The sequence below is a fragment of the Oryctolagus cuniculus genome, chromosome 12 (assembly GCF_051225735.1).
Source record: "Oryctolagus cuniculus isolate XC-2025 breed Fujian yellow rabbit chromosome 12, ASM5122573v1, whole genome shotgun sequence".
NCBI classification, from domain to species: Eukaryota; Metazoa; Chordata; class Mammalia; order Lagomorpha; family Leporidae; genus Oryctolagus; species Oryctolagus cuniculus.
In genome coordinates, this window is record NC_142878.1 from 17,453,644 (window position 1) to 17,473,562 (window position 19,919).

The following is a 19,919-nucleotide window of genomic DNA, read 5'->3' on the forward strand; positions in this document are numbered from 1 at the left end:
CTCCGCGGTCCGCTCCAGGAGCCCCCGTCCCCGTCTCCCGCCTGACCTTCGCCTTGCCCCCGGAGCAGCCCGGACCCTGCGGCGCCCGGAGCTGCCCCGCCGCATCTCACGCCACCTCGGCCCGCAGTGCGCCCGGCTGCCCAGCCCCGGGGGCCGCACCCGACCCTGCCCGCAGACGCCCCCGGCCGTCCCCCGAGGTCGCGCCTCGCCCCGCCACCCCTGCGGGCCTGGCGTCCCCCTCCCCCGCCCCGTCGGGCGCGGCGCGCAGGCGCAGGCACGGAGGGCGGGCGCGGGCGGAATGGGGACTGCAGCGGCGGCAGCGGCGGCGGCCGGGGAGGGGGCGCGCAGCCCGAGCCCCGCCGCCGTGTCGCTCGGCCTGGGCGTGGCCGTGGTGTCGAGCCTGGTGAACGGGTCCACGTTCGTGCTGCAGAAGAAGGGCATCGTACGGGCCAAGCGGCGAGGTAGGGGCTGGCCGCGGGCCGCGCTCGGGGTCGCGGGGTGTGCCGCCCGGCGCGGGTGTCTGGGAGCGGCCGCGGACTCGGGGGGCGCGTGGGTCACGGCTCGCAGCCGGGCACCGGCTCGGGGCGCACCTCGGAGGGGCGGGCTCGCGGGCCGGAGGCCGGGCGCCCACCTGACGCGCTGGTACCTGCGGGGCCCAGCACACGCCCAAGGCGCCGCGGAGCCGGCTCCGCAGCTGCAGCCGCGGCCCCGGCATCCCGGTGCGTCTAGAGCGTTCGTAGCGTGGCCGGCGCCGCCGCTTTCCCCCCTTCCCAACGGCAGAAGAGGCCTTGTTCAGTTTTTCAGTGCTTTTCCAGCCGACTTATCTGCTCATTCGCTCTCTGCAGTCCAGCGACCTGTGCTCGGGGCGGGGCCCGCGCTGGCCGGCTGCTGGGGTACCTGCCAGTTTTCAGTGTGTCGGAAGCGGTCGGGGACGGGGGCCTCCTGCTTTTACCGGGGCCCGCGGCCCTGGGTTGCGCTTGGGAGAGACAGACCTGCTGCTTGCGAGCTCCCTGCAGTGGCCAGGCAGGTGCAGCGGTGGGAACCATGCGGCGGGCCTGGGAGGCGCTGCCTCTTGGCTTGGAGCGCAGGTCTGTGCTTTGCCTTGGCTTCAGCTTTCGGGGTCCTTGATTGAGCCACCTGAACACAGTGACCCTCAATGTGCAGGACACACAAGGGAAATGAAAACCAAACCCTAAATGGAGCCCACCGAGTATTCCCGAGTGGATAGGCCACCGAACACCACTCCTTGGATGCAGTGCCAAGCTAGGGGACCTTCTTTGCTGGTGTCTGAGCTGTGCTGGGGGTCTTGGGGCAGTTTGCCCAGCTGCAGGAAACAGCACGCCTTGAAATGGGAAATAAGCGTGGCTATCGGAGGGGCCGAGAAAGTATGGGACTGGTCTTAGGAGCCCTCTGGAGAGGACCTGACCGGTAGGTAGGTCAGGGAGCCTGAGAGGAAGGAAGCTTATGGACTAGTTCAGACTCCATTGTGCAGGTAAAACTTTGAGTGCTCGGATTAGGAGTCAACACCCAATTTCACCTGAGCTGGTTCCTTCAGCTATGGCATAGCGGGCAAAGCCGCCAGCCTGCAGTGCCGGCATCCCATGTGGACAACGGTTCAAATCCCGGATGCTCCACTTCCAATCTTTCTCTCTGCCTCTCTGTAACTCTGCCTTTCAAGTAAAATATTTTTTTTTAAAAAAAGAATTCAGCCTCGAGGCAACACAGCACTGCTCTCTTCACAAAAAGTCTAAATGTAACCAGGTATGATTTCCCAAGGATGCAGAGGTGTGCATCCCTTAGCTAACAAACACTGATCTAGCAGCTACACTGTCTTCAGAAAATGCTGCTCGGTGTGACGGGCCTCAGAGATGGGAGAGGGCTTTGCTGTTACTCAGAAGTAGATGTGTGTGCCCTGGATAGGACAGTGTGACCTCTGTGGGCATCCTCCCAAATCCCACAATGCCTGGGTAACCACAAGAGAAACTTCATTCAAGCTGAATTCAGGGACATCTGAAGAACTACCTGACCGCTCTTCTGATCAAGGCCATGAAATCAAAGAAACTCATGGCAGCCAGGAGCTTAAGGACACAGGACCACCAAATGTAAGATGTCAGGGGAAAGCAAAGGAGATCTGAGTATAGGTCTTAATTAAACTAAACTAAACTAAACCTAAATGTGTTATTTCAACTCTGTCTGTGTGGATGAATGAGAAATAACAGATATCTCTCTCTTTTTTTTTTTTTTTTTTTTTTTTTTTTTGACAGGCAGAGTGGACAGTGAGAGAGAGAGACAGAGAGAGAAAGGTCTTCCTTTTGCCGTTGGTTCACCCTCCAATGGCCGCCGCTGCAGCCGGCGCACCGCGCTGATCCTGGCAGGAGCCAGGAGCCAGGTGCTTTTCCTGGTCTCCCATGGGGTGCAGGGCCCAAGCACCTGGGCCATCCTCCACTGCACTCCCTGGCCACAGCAGAGGGCTGGCCTGGAAGAGGGGCAACCGGGACAGAATCCGGCGCCCCAACCGGGACTAGAACCCGGTGTGCCGGCGCCGCAAGGTGGAGGATTAGCCTATTGAGCCACGGCGCCGGCCGTCTCTTTTTTTTTTTTTTGAACTTTATTTAAGGTATACAAATTCCATGTATTTCCTATATACAGATAGTAATACTTCCTACTCTACCCTCCCTCCCACCCATGCTCCCTCCCTTCCTCCTCCCTTTCCAATTCATTTTTTTAAAGTTTTTCTTAAAGATTTATTTATTTATTTGAAAGGCAAAGTTACAGAGAGGCAGAGGCAGAGAGAGGTCTTGCATCTGCTGGTTCACTCCCCCAAATGGCTGCAATGGCCAGAGCTGAGCCAATCTAAAGCCAAGAGCTTCTTCCAGGTCTTGCACGTGGGTGCAGGGACCCAAAGATTTGGGCCATCTTCTACTGTTTTCCCAGGCCATAGCAGAGAGCTAGATTGGAAGTGGATCAGCCAGGACTTCAACCGCTGCCCATACGTATTGCCAGCACTGCAGGTGGCAGCTTTACCCTGCTATTCCACCCATTCTTAATTTTTACACAAAGATCTATTTTAACTGTATACCCATGAGACTAATCCTATACTAAGTAAAGAGTTCAACAAATAGCATGAAGAAAAAAAGAACTGTTCCTCAACAGTTGAGACAGGGGCTGTAAACAGTCATCAAATCTCAAAATGTCAATTTCACTCCTGTAGATTACACTTTAGGTACTCTGTTAGTTACCAGAGATCAGGGGAAGCATATGGTATCTGTCTTTTTGGGATTGGCATATTTCAGTAAGTATAATGGTTTCCAGTTGCAGATCCAACTTTAAACAAACAAACATAATGGGTGCTGTTATTTATGTCTTTGCATTAATTTCATATTTTCGCAGTCCCAACCCACTGTTGCTGATTCAGCTGTGATGGGTTACTCAAGGGTAGTCTTGTTTCAAAAAGGCTACTTTTGACTTATTGAATGGATATTTATGTGACTCCTATGTCAGGCATCATTGCAGGTGTTGGGGACACAGTGACTTTAGGACCTACTCGCCTTAGAACCTTCTTCCATGCATGCTAATAAGCAGCAGAGTTGGCACCATGTAATGACTGAAAGGGAGGAGGGAAGAGAAAGGAGGTAGATAAAAACCGGAGAGTCAAGTTCTTGTGTGAAGGGAGACCTGATCCGGCTGTTTCCAGTGCTCTCACAAGCTGTGTCTTACTGAAAGTTTCAACAGTAAAAACATTGACAGGGGCAGCATTCCTAGAGCACCTCTGCGCAGGGCAGCCACATTCTGGTGAGAGTCCTCCTGTTGGGAAGTTTGGGGCATGACTTTCTCTGTGGCCAGCTTTCACTCTTCCCTTAAAGTACCTTCCCGAGGAGTCAGCAAGTGCAGCTCCTGGTAGCCCAGGAACTTCTCTGTACAACACAGTCCCAGAATGGCACTGCCTGGATTCCTCACTGTGCCTTCACATGACATGTGAGGGGAACTGGGCAAGGAGCCAGCTGGGTCCAGGTCATTCTCAGTCAGCCACCCTCCATGTCTGGGGGAAGTGGGTTCCAGGACATTCACCTGTTGAGTGCTTAAGTCCTTTATGTGAAATGACACAGTGTTTGCATAGAATCTGCACACATCCTTCGTTATGGTGTACATCATCTCGAGATGACTCCTAATACCCAATAAATGCTGTGTAAATAGCTGTTATGTCTCATATAATTTAGGGGATAATGATAAGAAAAGTACTTATATTTTCAGTACAAACACAATTTCTTTCTGAATATTTTCCATCTAAAGTTGATTGAATCGGCAGGTGCAGAGCCCAGATGTACCTCAGACTGCACTGTGTGTGTGGTGTAAAAGCTCCGTTGAAGCAGGGGTTAGAGAAGAGAAACAAGTAATCGCTGAGTGTGAAGGCATTTGTGGACAGCCAGTTAGACTAGTATTCCTGAGCCTTGGCTCCAGTGGTGCACTGGTGAGATAGGTGAGGAGTCAGGCTTCACTGGTCTAGGGGGCAGGGTGACTCTCTGGGTTAGACTTCCTGGAAACAGGATTAAGAAAGTTCTGTGGGAGGGCCGGCACTGTGGGTTAAAGCCCCAGCCTGCAGTGCTTCCATCCCATATGGGCGCAGGTTCAAGTCCCAGCTTGCCCCTGCACCTGCATGGGAGACCTGGAAGAAGCTCCTGGTGCCTGGCTTTGGATCAGCTCCGCTCTGGCCATTGTGGTCATTTGGGGAGTGAACCAGCAGAATGGAAGACCTCTCTCTCTGACTCTGTCTCTGTCTCTGTCTTTCCTTCTCTCTCTGTGTAACTCTGACTTTCAAATAAATAAAATAATTCTTTTTTTTAAAGAAAGTTCTGTGGGGGGCCATCGTGATGGCACTGGCAGGATAAGCTGCTGATTGTGATGCCAACATCCCATATCTGAGTGCCAGTGGCAGGTATGACTTCCCAGCAAGCTCTGTGCTTAGGTACCTGGGAAGGCAATGCATAATGGCCCTGGGTGTGTGGGTCCCTGTCACCATGTGGAAGACCAGGATGGAGTTCCTAGTTCTTGGCTTCGGCCAGATCCAGATTTGGCTTTTCAGTCATTTGGAGAGTAAAGCAGCATATAGAAGATATCTCTCTCTCTCTCTCTCTCTCTCTGCCTCTCTGTTCCTCTGCCTTACAAATAAATAAATAAATAACATAGATCTTTAAAAAAGGAAAGTTTTATGCTTAAGAATTTACCAGCGGTGTTTAAGAATTAGGTATTAACTTCATGTAGGATTCCCTCAATCAGGATAAACAGCTGATCTTTTTAAAAAATACTTTCATCAAAGGCACAATGAAATACCACCTCACCCTGATTAGGATGACTGTTACAAAACATGAACAAAACAGCAAGTGTTGGCTGGGATGTGGGGAAATTGGAACCCTTGTGCAGTGCTGGTGCAGCTGCTATGTAAAACAGCATGGTGGAGGGGGAGGGCTGGCATTGTGGCATAGCAGGTTAAGTCACTGCTTGTGATGCAAGCATCCAATATGGGCTCTGGTTTGAGTCTCAGCTGCTCCACTTCGATCCAGTTCCTTGTTAATGTGCCTGGGAAAGGCAGCGAAGGATGACTCAGGCCCTTGAGCCCCTGCACCCATGTGGGAGGCCCAGAGGAAGGTCCTGGCTCCTGGGTTCAGCTTGGCCCAGCCCAGGCCATCATGGTGATTTAGGTAATGAACCAGCAGATGGAAGATCTATCTCTTTCTCTCTCTCTCTGACTCTCTTTCACTCTCACTTTCCTCCTCTCTTCTTTTCTCTGTGTAACTCTGACCTTAATAATAAATAAAATAATTCCCTTTTGGAATTACTCAAGGGAAGTGAAAGCAGGGAACTGGAAGATATATACACACACACACACACACACACACACACACACACACATAGCAGTACTGCAGTAGCCAAACTATGGAAATGACCCAAATATCTATCAACTGAAGGATGGATAAGCGAATATAGTCATATGATGGAATTTTTTTTTATCTTTAAAATAAGAAGGAAATCCTGGAATGTGCTATAGCATAGGTGACCCTTGAGGACATAATACTAAGTGAAATAAGACTATCACATAAGGACAGCTGTTTGATTTTATTTTACTTATGCCAGGTAGCTAGAGTGGTCAAATTCATGGAGACAGAATTTTATAGTGGTGGTTGCCTGGAGCTGGGAGGAGCAGGAGTAGGGAGTTTATGTTTAAAGGGTACAGAATTTCAGTTTGGAATGATGACAGAGTTCTAGAATTTTATGTTTGTGATGGCTACACACCAGTGCAAATGAACATACTTCCACTGAATTGTCCTCTTAAAAATAATTTAAATGGGGGCTGGCATTGCACAGCAGGTTAAGCTGCCTCCTACAATGCTAGCATCCTCTATGGCAGCTCCAGTTGAAGTCCCAACTGCTCTGCCTCCAAGCCAGCTCCCTGATAATGTGCCTGGGAAAGCAGCAGATGATGGCCCATGTGATTGGGCCTCTGCTACCCTTGTGGGAGACCTGGATGAGTTCTGGATTCCTTGCTTTGGCCTGGCCCAGCCCTGGCTGTTGGGACCACTTGGGAAGTGAATCAGTGAATGATAGTTTCCTCCTCTCTCTCTCCCTCCCTCTCTCTCTCTCTACACACACACACACACACCCCTCTACTCCCTCTCAGCCATTATGCCTGTCAAATAAATAAATAAATAAAAATACTTAAAATAACTTGTGTGTTACATGTATTTTACCAAAATAAGAAGTCCTCTTTTTGATTTCTGTTTTTAAAACATGGTTATATAATTGCATAAAGTAAGCTTCATGGATCTTAAAGGTACATTTTGTTGTTTTTTGACAAAACATTTCTGTGTAATTAACACTCCAGTGAATAAGTTGATTATAACCGTAACCCTAGAAAGTTCTCTCATGCCTGTTTTCATTCCATCCTCCACATAGGTGCCCAACTCTTATGATATCCATCTGCATAGATTGAGTCTGTTTTGCCTGTTCTTGAACTTCACAGAAATGGAGTCATGGAGTGTATTCTATATATGTATTCTCTTCCAATTTTTTTTGTAAAGCTTGGTTTATATATCTGGAAGGCAGAGTTACAGAAAGAGGAGGAGAAACAGAGAATAGAGAGATTTTTCTCTTTCTGTCTCTCTTTTTGCAGCCAGAGTGGAGGGCTTTTTTAGCTTAGGGCCAACAGGGTCTTTGTTCTGACCCAGGAGTACTTCAACCCCTAGGGCAGTTCCGTTTCCAGTGGCCTGGCTCTTGGCAGAGCTGACGGCTGCTTGCCCAATGCCCTGACTCCTCATATGGAAAACAGGTGCCATTTGGGGGTGGACTGGCCTTGTTGGGTCTCCTTGGTGGCAGATCATCATGTAAAGCAGCCATTATCCCTACACTGCTCCTGCTGTCTCACTCTTTCTCCTGGTCTCTGTTAAAGTAGAACACAGAGGAAGGCTTTAGGAAGTCAGCCAAGGGGACGCTCAATTCCATCCCTAATCTTGGTGGCCTGAGCTAGAAATCTGTGGTCACAGGCATGACCATATTCTTCTTGTGAGATAAGATGATACCTATGAGGAAAGCTGTGTCTTTTTATGTAAGATCAAACATTAAGACCACCTTATCCAAACTGTCTTAGATAAGGTCTAAAGATCAAACTATATCCTGATGGAAAGTCGGACAGAATAGAATCAGTTCTCCATCTTGAAAAGAATAGAGGAGAGATGAGGAAACAAGTCAGGCTTCCCAGATGCCTTACTGTCAATAACTTAATATCAAGTGAAAACTTAGTAAATAATTTTAGCTGTCAAATAACTTATGAAAACATTTACCAAAAGGTCCAATGTCTCCCAATTATTTTTAAAGATTTTTTTTTTATTTGAAAGAGTTATAGAGAGAGGTAGAGACAGAGAGCGAGGTCTTCCATCTGCCTGTTCACTCTCCAAACGGATGCAACAGCTTCCCATAAATTTTTAAGAGTCAATGTAGGGGGCCGGCGCTGTGGGTTAACTCCCTGGCCTGAACCACTGGTATCCCATATGAGTGCTGGTTCTAGTCCCAGCTGCTCCACTTCCAATCCAGCTCTCTGCTATGGCCTGGGAAAGCAGTAGAAGATGGCCCAAGTCCTTGGGTCCCTGCACCTACATAGGAGACCCGGAAGAAGCTCCTGGCTCCTGGCTTCAGATCAGCACAGCTCTGGCTGTTGTAGCCAATTGGGGAGTGAACCAATGAATGGAAGACCTCTCCCTCTCTCTGCCTCTCCTCTCTCTCTGTGTAACTCTTTCAAATAAATAAATAAATCTTAAAAAAAAAAAAGTCAATGTAGTTGGAAATATTTCTTGAATATCTAACACAAGTGATAGCCATATGTATAATATATTACAGGAGAGAACAAAAAGACTCTCTCAGTTATTAGCAAAGAGATCTTGGCTGCCACTACAGAAGACAAGGGGAAAGATAGAAGGCGGCTAGTCATGGAGCACTCTTTGCAGCAAAGTGGCTCAGGACTTACCATTGTTCTGGAGTTTCTCTTTGCTAGCCCTGCCAAATATATTACTAGAGATGATTAGAACAGAGTTTTCATCCTTGTGCAAGATGTGGCTTGATTATGTTAGGTTTTAGGATTTTAGTGTTCTAGAAGAAGAGATTGTGGTTAAAGAAGACTTTATTTTAAGGAAGACAGAATGGGGGGGGATAAAGGAAGAGTGGGGGCTGAGTACCCTTCCCCCTCCCCCCACAGAGGGCAGGGCTGGGGATGGGGGTGTTGAAGTCAGGCTTCATTGCATTTGAGCAGCAGGCAGAGTCCTTTCTGGAGCTGCTTGTTGGGGGAGGTGCAGAGCACTTGCATGGACCCTGATAAAGTGGGCAGGAAGTTGTGAAAAAGGCTCTTAGTGAAGTTTACAGTGCATTGTCTTAGGAGTTTGGAATGTCCCAGGTGTGGGGCTTTCCAGATCAGTAAATATTCTGCTAGCCTTTACACTGTCTTTCTGCACCCAGGAGGAACGAGTGGCAGCACAGAGGAGGGGGAGGGGTCGGGAAGAGGAGAGAGGCGATTTTGGCTGCCAGCGAGGGGGAGTGGGGAAGAGCCAGACGTGGCAGGCAGGGTGAGTACAGGCTCCTGTTTCTGAGACGGCAGCACCCCTGAGGAAAGAGCGAGAGTGGAAGAAGGGAAAATCAGGGTTCAACAGGGGGCACCAAGCCTTTCTGCTGCGGGGGGGGGGGCTTGGGATGAGGAAAGTTGACCTTGGAAGAGGACGAAGGCTTAGATATAGGGGAGTTGGGTGGGTCTGCCAGAGAGGAGTCACCAGATGGAGGCTTGGGAGGGTCAGTGTCAGAGAGAGTGGGATGAGGGAGAGGACAGAGGGTGGAGGGCCTACAGGGAGGTTATTCTTCCTTGGGGAGAACAGGATAAAGAGAGTTTCAGGGGAGGAGAGGATGGGGGTGGCAACTGCCCATGCTGGGGAGTGAACCAGCGGATAGAAGACCTCTCTCTCTGTTTATCTCTCTTTGTAACTTTTTCAAATAAAACAAATCTTTAAAAAAAAAATAAGCCCAAGTGGGTTCTTGCCTAATATTTAGAAAAGAATTCTGAATACCGGCATAAATGAACAAGGCAGCATGGTACATTTTAAGCTTCTATTCAGTGCGAATGATGCGTAGGAGAGAGCTTTATCTATAGGAGAGAGGTAGATCTAGGTTCATACCGAGTACCAGGAACCAGCATCTAGGCCAGGAGTCATAGGGCTGGTTGGCCTGAAGGCCATGCGCCCTGAAGGCACAGGGCTTCGCATGGCCTTAACCAGCCCCCTGCTGAGAAAAGGCCAGGGCGAAGAGAAAGGAGAAAAAGGGCCGGACACACTGAGTCCCAGGCTTGTAATCCACTTTCAAAGGGAGTGGTTAATTAACCTGATTGGCCAGTGGGTGCACAGGTGTGGCCAGGTAGGGGCCTGAGGCCACACAGAGGCGTAGTGAAGGCATGGTCTTCCAGCTCACAAACCTAATCAATTTCAACCTGTATGCCTACTTCACACCCACATGGGAGACCTGGAAGAAGCTCCTGGCTCCTGGCTTCAGCCCAGCTCTGGCTGTTGTGTCCATTTGGGGAATGAACCAGCAGATGGAAGACCTCTCTCTCTCCCTCTCTGTCTCTGACTGTCTGTTACTCTGCCTTTCAAATAAATCATCTTAAACAAACAAACGAAAAATTTAAGGGAAGGTTCCAGACTTTCCTCCATGAGAACTTGGGGTGTGGAAAGTTGACCCTGGAGGAGAAAAAAGTCTTGGAATAGGGGACCTCTGGCCATTTGCCATTTCTCTGTAAAGTTATTAAAATCTTAGAGAATTTTGAGTTGAAACAGAATCATTGTCTGACTAATATCAAGGCCCAATTTTAATGTGGAAATGGATGAATCGTTTCCGCTTTGCTTCTGCATTACCTGTCTACAGGCCCAGCTTGCACGAGTCTTCTAAGAGGCAGGCCAGAGGGAAGTCGAAATTTGGAACCTATGGATTAAGCAAAATATGGTTTGAAGGAAGAGTCCTTTCACGGGGCGTCCCCCTGGGGAAAGAAAAACCCCAATGGAGAACCTAAGTTCTGAGACCTCTAAGAGGAGAGGGTGAGAATTCCCATGCTTAGACCAGTGCCCCAGTTCTAAGCTGTGGCGGATGCACGTTTCCTCCAAGTGAGGGAAACCTACTGAATACCCCAGGCCCTATGAGGTGGGGATAAACTGGCCTGACCCAGCACCCCAGGCCCTACAAGGGGGCACGAACCAGTCACAAACATTGCCCCAGCTTGCTTGAGGTGAGGAGATCTCTCTTACCACTCTGATAGGCTGAGAATTAGGTCCGATGTGGGCATGTGATGGTGAGATCTGGCAAAGGCTCTGACTGTGAATTTTTGGGGAAATGAGAAGTGCAAGTGGGAGTGAGAAAGTGTCCTGGAGAGGTGTTTCTCAGGGCCTTCTGGGTCAGAAGGGAAGAAAGAGATTGTAGGAAAGAGAAGGTAGGGGTGAGCAGAGACAGTAAAAAGTCTGGAAGGAGTTCAGAAAGAAGAAAGTTCAGAGGAAGGGTGGGGGATCACAGCTAATACCCAGAGACCAGGTCCTCCGCTCCGCTCCCCACATAGGGCCCCAAAATGTAAGGAAAAAGAACTCAGAAAAGAGAAAGGAGAGAGAATATGAACTCACAGCCAGACCAAATGTATTCAGAGAAAATACACTCGCAGAAGTCAACCAACTGCCGGTGTGTACATGGACAGAACACGCGTTAGCAGGTGGAGAGATCTTTCATCTGCTGCCCACTTCCCAAACAGCCACAATGCCCAGGGCTGGGCCAGACTGAAACCAGGAGCTGGGAGCTTCTTCCAGGTTTCCCATATGGGTGAAAGACCCCAAGCACTTGGACCATTTTTCCACTGCTTTCCCAGGCACATTAGCAGGGAGCTGGATAGGAAATGGAGCAGTCGGGACTTGAACTGGCACCTATATAGGATGACCATATTGCAGGTGGCAACTTAATCTGCTGTGCCACAACATTGGCCCTGAATTTTTGTTGTTGAACATGGTGAAAAATCATCATAATGTGTGTATTAGGTATCAGTAGGATGTTCATTTTTATTGCTGACTAGTGTTTCACTTTTTGAGCATCATACCTCTGTTCACTTATCTGTTCTCTTCTTGATGAACATTTGATTGTTCCCAAATGTTTGCTTTTAACAAAACTGAAATTAAAATTTTTATGAGGGGCCTTCAAAGAGTTTGTGAAGAAAATGAAAAGATAAAAATAGAAAATGAAAACTTTCTCAAGTTCCATCAAGTTCAAGACACTTTTGTAAGCAGTGAGACTAGCCCACCCCTAAAGAACTGAAGGTCCCAGGAATTTAACCATGTCAGCATAGTCTTTTTTACATTATTGGTTGAGCCAAAAAAGTGTGCTCTCTAAGGATTTTTTTAAGATTAGAAAACAAGAGGCCGGCGCTTAGGCGTAGCGCGTAAAGCCGCCGCCTTCAGAGCCGGGATCCCATATGGGTTCCAGATTGAGTCCCGGCTGCTCCACTTCCAGGCCAGCTCTCTGTTGTGGCCTGGGAAAGCAGTAGAAGATGGCCCAAGTCCTGGGGCCCCTACACCCGTGTGGGAGACCCGGAAGCTCCTGGCTCCTAGTTTCAGATCGGCATAGCTCCGGCTGCTGCGGCCATCTGGGGAGTGACCCAGTAGATGGAAAAACTCTCTCTCTCTGCCTCTCCTTCTCTGTGTAATTGTGAGTCTGAAGTAAAATAAATAAATCTTTAAAAAAAGATTATAAAATGAAGTCAGAAGGAGCCAGATCAAGACTGTAAGGCGGATGCCTCTCAATTTCCCATCAAAACACAACAGTGCGCTTTGATGAGAGAAATGAGCAGGAGTGTTGTGGTGGTGGAGAGGGGCTTTCTACTGAAGCTGTCCTAGCCACGGTCCTGCTAAAGCTTTGGTTAACTTTCTGAAAATGTTCTCCTAAGACTCAGATGCTGTCATTCTTTAGCACTTGAGAAGGTCAACAAGCAAAATGACGTCTGCTGGCGACCACTCCACTTTTGCGTTGACTGGACCACTTCTACCTCCTGGTAGCCATTGCTTTGATTGTGCTTTGTCTGCTAGGTCACACTGGTAAACTACATTTCATCTCCTGTTTGGAGTTTTCAAAGAAATGCTTCTAGATCTTGATTCCACTTGCTGAAAATGTCCATTGAAGGCTCTGCTCTTCTTGTCTGCCACTGGTCTGGGTACAGAAGTTTTGGCATCCAGCAAGCAGAAAGTTTTCTCCATTTGAATTTTTTGGTTAGAATTGTGTGAGCTGAACCAATTGAGATGTCTTTGGTGTTGGCTGTTCTTTCTGCTAATTGTAGGTCCTCTTCAGGTTGGACATAGATTAAATATTCCTCACAAATATGTGGATGCTCTGCTACTGTGGGCCTCATCTTCAGTCTCCTCTCATTCCTTTTTAAACAAGTGAACCATTTTTTTTTTAAAAAAAGGTTTTATTTATTTATTTGAGAGGGAGAGTTACAGACAGAGAGAGGGAGAGAGAGAAAGGTCTTCCATCCACAGGTTCACTCCCCAATGGCTGCAACAGACAAAGCTGGGCCAATCAGAAGCCAGGAGCCAAAAGCTTCTTCTGGGTCTCCCATGCAGGTGCAGGGGCCCAAGGACTTGGGCCATCTTCTACTGCTTTCCCAGGCCATAGCAGAGAGCTGGATCAGAAGACGAGCAGCTGGGACTTGAACCGGCACCCATATGGGATGGTGGCGCCTCAGGCAGAGGCTTAGCCCACTATGCCACAGCACCAGCCCCCAAGTGAACCATTTGTAAACTAATGATTTCTTTAGGGCTTTGTCCTCTAAAGTTTTACATAAAGCATCAATGATTTCACAATTCTTTCACACAAGCATCATCATCAATTTAATGTTTATTCTTGCTTCAGTTTTAGCAGAATTCATGTGGTTCAGATAGGGGCTGTTTTCAAATTGTTGTCTTACCTTCTAAGTAACTCAGACTACATCCTGTATAGACATATTAACAATTTATTTTGTGCAAGAAAAATTTGAAATCTATGTATGTTGAGGCCAGCATTGTGGCATAATGGGTTAAGCCACCACTTGTGATGCCAGCATGTCTTAGAGGCACCAGATTGAGTCCCAGCTGCTCCACTTCCAATCCAGCTCCAAGCTAATGTGCCTGGCAAGGCAGCAGAGTACAGCCTATGTGTTTGAGACCTTGTACCCATGTTGGTGACCCAGATGAGGCTCCTAGCTCTTGACTTCAACCTGGCCCAGCCCCACCTGTTGTGGCCATTTGGGGAGCGAACCAGTGAATGGAAGATCTCTCTGGGTAACTTTGACTTTCAAATAAATAGAAATAAATCTTTTAAAAGGCTATATTTTGTTTTTATAAAATGTATATGAATTTTCATGAACTTTTTAAAAATCCCTCCTCTATATTTATTTTTGGACTTCATAAATATTTTCATTTCTCTCAGGTAAATGCATTGGAGTAGCAGAGCTGGATCATGGAGTGGATGTATAATTAAATGGTTAGAAAGTGCTGACATTTTACCACTAGAGTTTTACACTCCCATGTGCAGTGTGCTTCCTATGATTCGCAGTCCCTTTTAAAGAATTCTGTACAAGCCATGTAGTGTCCTTTTTTGTAATCTGAAGTCAAGACACTCATTTACAAGGGACATAGTGATCCTCTTTTGCTTTGCTGTTAGCAGCAATTTCTACTGTTGCCGCTGGGAGCATGCATTGAGTGGGAACAGGTTTTCCATGGTTTGACCAGAAGGCAAATAAATTAGATGCCCATTTGTATTTCTATGCCAGAAAGTTATATTTTGAGGACATTTCTGATTTACATTGATAACTAAATGGAAGGTCTTAGCAGCCATAAGTCCCCTGTTAGATGACATCGCTGCCATTTGAGATTATCATCCTGACAAGTCCTTCTTGTATTTGCACAAACACTTCTTTGTTTTATAATTCAGCTGTTCTAAACAACTACGTGCTGTCAGTTAGGGTCCAAGGTTTTAATGTGAGGGCAGAAAGAAAAAAAAACAACAACCCAGACCTTAGCCACTATTAGCTCTGTAGTCCACGCCTAGGAGTTGGGGGAAGAGGCATGACTGTGGTAAAACAAGCAGAAAATCTTCAACATTCTTCAGTCCTGTGGCGCACTGTGCTTGCAGAGGCCAGAGGACCTGAAGAGGATGAGAGGATAGGCACCAGCTGGGGAGAGGAGGAGTGTGGGCAGAGGCTTGAACAGGTGCCTGCTGGGAGTGCTGGCTGAGTAACATTAGGATCCTTAGGGACATTGACATTTGGAGGTGAAACTGTGAAGAGAACTTGTGGTTTTAGGACATAACAAGAAAATATCTGTGACAGAGGCTAGGGCTCACAGAGGCTAGGCTCCCAGCAGCTCCTGGCTGAAGAAGTGGGGAGGAATCTGGGGCAGCTGGCTCAGTGAGGTAGCTGGGCACAGGTAGATGGGCACTCAGGCAGAGCTACGCACTTCCTGCAGGGCAGACCAAGGACATGTTCCTGGTCTGCAGCCCTTGGAGATCATATGCAGGAGCTTCACTTTAATCTACAGCTAAGGCTTTGGGGTAGGTGTTGGGGGATGGAAGAGGCATCCAGATAGAACTCTGACTTGCTTAGCAACCATGGAAGCAAAAGATTTTGCATAATGGTTTAAAAGGTGAGGATGATTTAAACCCAATTGGGTTTCAGCAAATGCAAGCCCCTGCTGGGGAGTAGGGAAGGGAAGGCTCGAAATACTTGGAACTGAACCAAACCCCTTGTTAGAGGGAGAACAAAAGCCTGTCACTTCCTCATTCCTAGGTACCTGGTATCCCAAGTTCCTCCCCATTTTGGTAATGTGGTCAGTTTCAAACCACCAATAAAGGTGCTGTATGATGGTCATCAGTGTTGGCAAAACCATGCAGTGGAAGGGAAGGACCCATGGGCCCAACTGCATTGGCCACTGACATCTTTGAACAAGCTTCACTGTAGAAGGGCTCAGTCCAGCTTCTGCTGTAGCAGTAATTCTGGAACTTCACAAGAACTCATAACCAAACTATGTTCATCAATAAAAGGAAACAACCTTTTTTTTTTTCTCTTCTCTGCCTTTGCCAGAGACTAAGAGGAAAAGTTGTGATCACTTCCATAATTCTTGGTCCCTACAATCTTTATTGTATTGTATATAGAATTTGAAAGTACATTGTGTAAATTACTATATAAATCTTCCCTGAAAATGAGTTTGGGACGTTATGGAATGAAATGTGTTGGTGGTCATTTGAAATAACAAATATCCTGTTTTAAACAAATGAAAGCTGGGGTGGCAAAGAACATTTAAAACAATAAATTGGTTTGTCCATCAGAACAGCATAGCAATTTAAAATACATATGCACCTAACAGTAGAGCCCCAGAATAATGAGAAGCATAAACTGACATCATAAGGATAGAGAAAACTCAACAATCATAGTTGGGAACTTTGATGTCCTACCTTTTTTTTTTTTTTTCTTTTTTTTTGACAGGCAGAGTGGTCAGTCAGTGAGAGAGAGAGACAGAGAGAGACAGAGAGAAAGGTCTTCCTTTGCCGTTGGTTCACCCTCCAATGGCCGCTGCAGCTGGTGTGCTGTGGCCAGCGCACCGCGCTGATCCCAAGGCAGGAGCCAGGTGCTTATCCTGGTCGCCCTGGGGTGCAGGGCCCAAGCACTTGGGCCATCCTCCACTGCACTCCCTGGCCACAGCAGAGAGCTGGCCTGGAAGAGGGGCAACCGGGACAGAATCCGGTGCCCCGACCGGGACTAGAACCTGGTGTGCCAGCGCCGCTAGGTGGAGGATTAGCCTAGTGAGCCGCGGCGCCGGCCCTGATATCCTACTTTCAATAAAGGATTGAAAGAACTAGGCAGATCAGCAAAGAAATTTGAAGTCTAGAACGGAAATATAAACCAACCAGATGTAAAAGGCATCTGTAAAACTACTCCAAAGCAGCAGAATGTCCTCAAGTGCTGTGAAACATTCTCTGGGATAGATCAGGGAGTAGGTCACTATACAGGCATCAGTTAATTGAATTGAAACTATACAAAGCGTATACTCCAACCACAATTGAAAGGAATTGGAAATCAGTAGCAGAGGGAAATTTACAAAATTACTAAATAAATAAGTTAACACACTTCTAAATAAACAATGAGTCGGGGGCCAGCGTTGTGACCAGTAGGTTAATCCTCCACCTGTGGTGCCAGCATACCATATGGGCACCGGTCCTGGCTGCTCCTCTTCCTATCCAGCTCTCTGCTGTGACCTGGGAAAGCAGTAGGAGATGGCCCAAGTGCTTGGGCCCCTGCAACCGCATAGGAGACCCGGAAGAAGCTCCTGGCTTCCTGGCTTCCTGGCTTTGGATCAACCCAGCTCCAGCTGTTGCAGCTGTTTGGGGAGTGAACCAGCAGATGAAAGACCTTTCTCTCTGTCTCTCCCTCTCTCTTTCTGTAATCTACCTCTCAAATAAATAAATAAATAGTTTTTTAAAAAATGAGTCAAAGAAGAAGTCATAAGAGCTATTACAAAATACTTAGAGATGAATGAAAGCAAAACATAAAATAGCAGAATGATGGGATACAGCTAACATAGCACATGATGGAAAGTTTGTAGCTGCGGGGGCAGGTGTTTAGTCCAGTGATCAAGATGCCACATACCACATTGGAGTATCTGGGTTTGATTCTGGCTTAGGTTCCTGATTCTTGCTTCCTGCTACTACAGATCCTACCCACTTGGGAGATTTGTATTGAGTTTCTAGCTCCTGGCTCCCGTTCTGGTCCAGCCCTTGCAATTGTGGGCATTTGAGGAGTGAACCACCAGATGGGAGCTTTTTCTCTCTAACTGCTTCTTTCTTTCAAATAAATAAACTTTTTAAAATTTAAAGAATTTTATAGCTGCAAATGCCTATATATAAAAAAGAAAAGGAGTGGGCAGTTAAAATGTCACTTGGGACACTACATCCCTCATTGGAGTACCTGAGTTTGAGTCTAGCTCTGCTCCCAATTCCAGCTTCCTGCTAATGTGTACCCTGGAAGCCACAGGTAATTTGACTCAAGTAGTTGGGTTCCTGTTAGCCAAGTGGAAGACCTGAGTTGGTTTCTCAGATCCTGACTGTTGCAGGCATTTGGGGAGTGAACTGGTAGATGGGAATCGTTCTCTCTGTGTTTCATATAAACAAAGAAACAAATGAAAACTTTAAAAAGAGAAGATTTGAAATCAGCAGCCTGATTTTCCACCTTAAGACACTAGGATAAAAAGAGCAAATTAAACCCAGAGAAAAGAGTACACTCTAATGTGTAAAATAAATGAGACAGAAAATGGAAAAACAGTAAAATCAGCAAAACCAAAAGTTGGTTCTTTGCAAAGAATAATGAAACCTTTAGCTAGACTGACTAAGCAAAAAAGAATTAAAGCAATCAAATTACAAAAATGAAGAATGAAAAAGGGGATATTTACTCTATGTCCTAAAGATAATTTACAGAGACTTTAATTTTTTAATACTTTAATTAATTATGGTAGCTTTGCTAAGCAGCTGGTCCATGGGGCTTCTCACACCAGTGTCTAGCCACAGACATCGTAACCTTTCACCATTAAATATTCAGCAAGCATTTTGCAGGATGCAGCAACATTTTCTTAAACAGCCTTTGTGTGATGAGCAACATTCAGGAAATTTAACACTGAGTATTTTAATAACTAGTATTTCTGCAGTATCTGCTATTAGACATAATTGGGCCTCCCTAAACTTTCCAACTTGTAGGACACTAGGCCACGTTTGTATGGCATGCATTCAGAAGGACACAAGACAGAGCCCCAGTGATGTCAGGGCCTAGAGACAGAGCTGTACAGCTTCTCTGCGAGGAAGCCCTGTGCCTGGGCAGTGCTGCAGTCACAGGCAGAGCTCCGGACCCCGTAAGGAGGCCTATGTCTCCCCAGAGGCATCGCACTCAGAGAGCCCAAACCAGGGGCTCGCGTGTCCTTTCACAGGCCTGCAGTTCAGGTGTCATTTGCCCATCAGAGGGCTTTTTATTTTTATAACCATTAGTGCTGTTGCCTGGCAGCCTGGCTGTCAGCGCTCTAGAGCCAGAAAGTGAACTATAAATCAAGTTCTTGGGCAAAAAAAGAATTTTGTTACTTTTGTCTACAGTAGTCCATATTCAAATTTTGCCAGTTACCCCACTACTTCCCTGAATAGCAACTTTTTTTTTTTTTTTTTTTTTTTTTTTGCTTAGCATTGTGTGTCCTGGTACCACGTCTCCTCTGTTTAGTTTCCTTTCATCTGCAGCAGTTCTTTGGTCTTCTGTGACTTTGTTGTTTTTGAAGAGTCAGGCCAGCTAATGCAGAGATTGTTTCGCAGTTTGGCTTTGTCTGCTGTTTCTCTATGATTAGCCTCAAGCTGTGCGTTTGGCAGGAACATCACAGAGGTTGTGTGATGTCCTTCTCAGTACATCCCTTCAGGAGTCACATGATGCCATCTGTCCCACTGCTGGTAATCTGCACTTTGACCACCCAGTGAAGCTGATGTCTGCCAGGTTCTCGACTGTGAAGAGAACTTTTTCTCGTGTAATTAGTGAAGCACACACACCCCACAAACTGGTAGGGGTGATTCCCAGGGCCTGTGTAACAATCCTGTTCCCCAGCAAACTTCTATCCACTTCACTTGTTCTTGTTTCTTTTTTTTTTGGACTGCAGCATTCCATCCACACTTATTTTCTTTTTAAATATTTATTTGAAAGGCAGAGTTACAGAGACAAAGGCAGAGAGAGAGAAGTCTTCCATTCACTGGTTCACTCCCCAGATGGTCGCAATGGCCGGAGCTGCACTGATCTGAAGCCAGGAGCCAGGAGATTCTTTCGGGTTTCCCACATGGGTGCAAGGGCCTAAGGACTTGAGCCATCTTCCACTGCTTTCCCAGGCCATAACAGAGAGCTGGATTAGAAGTGGAGCAGCTAGGCCGGCGCCGCGACTCAATAGGCTAATCCTCTGCCTTGCGGCGCCGGCATACCCAGTTCTAGTCCCGGTCAGGGCGCTGGATTCTGTCCCGGTTGCCCCTCTTCCAGGCCAGCTCTCTGCTGTGGCCCGGGAGTGCAGTGGAGGATGGCCCAAGTGCTTGGGCCCTGCACCCCATGGGAGACCAGGAGAAGCACCTGGCTCCTGGCTTCGGATCAGCGCGGTGCGCTGGCCATGGCGGCCATTGGAGAGTGAACCAATGGTAAAAAGGAAGACCTTTCTCTCTCTCTCTCTCACTCACTCACTGTCCACTCTGCCTGTCAAAAAAAAAAAAAAAAAAAAAAGAAGAAGAAGAAGAAGTGGAGCAGCTGAGACTCGAACTGGCACCCATATGGGATGCTG

The 19,919-nt window shown here is 47.3% G+C and overlaps 1 protein-coding gene across 1 annotated transcript in view; it reads left to right on the forward strand.

Annotated features, from left to right (window-relative positions):
- Nucleotides 1-245: 245 nt before the first annotated feature.
- The window catches only part of NIPA1 (NIPA magnesium transporter 1), a 47,414-nt gene continuing 27,740 nt past the window's right edge, over nucleotides 246-19,919 (forward strand). Inside the window, exon 1 of the mRNA XM_008269747.5 lies at nucleotides 246-461. Within this exon, the coding sequence (XP_008267969.4) occupies nucleotides 299-461 (163 nt within the window). The 5' untranslated portion in view covers nucleotides 246-298. The remainder of the gene's footprint in view (nucleotides 462-19,919) is intronic.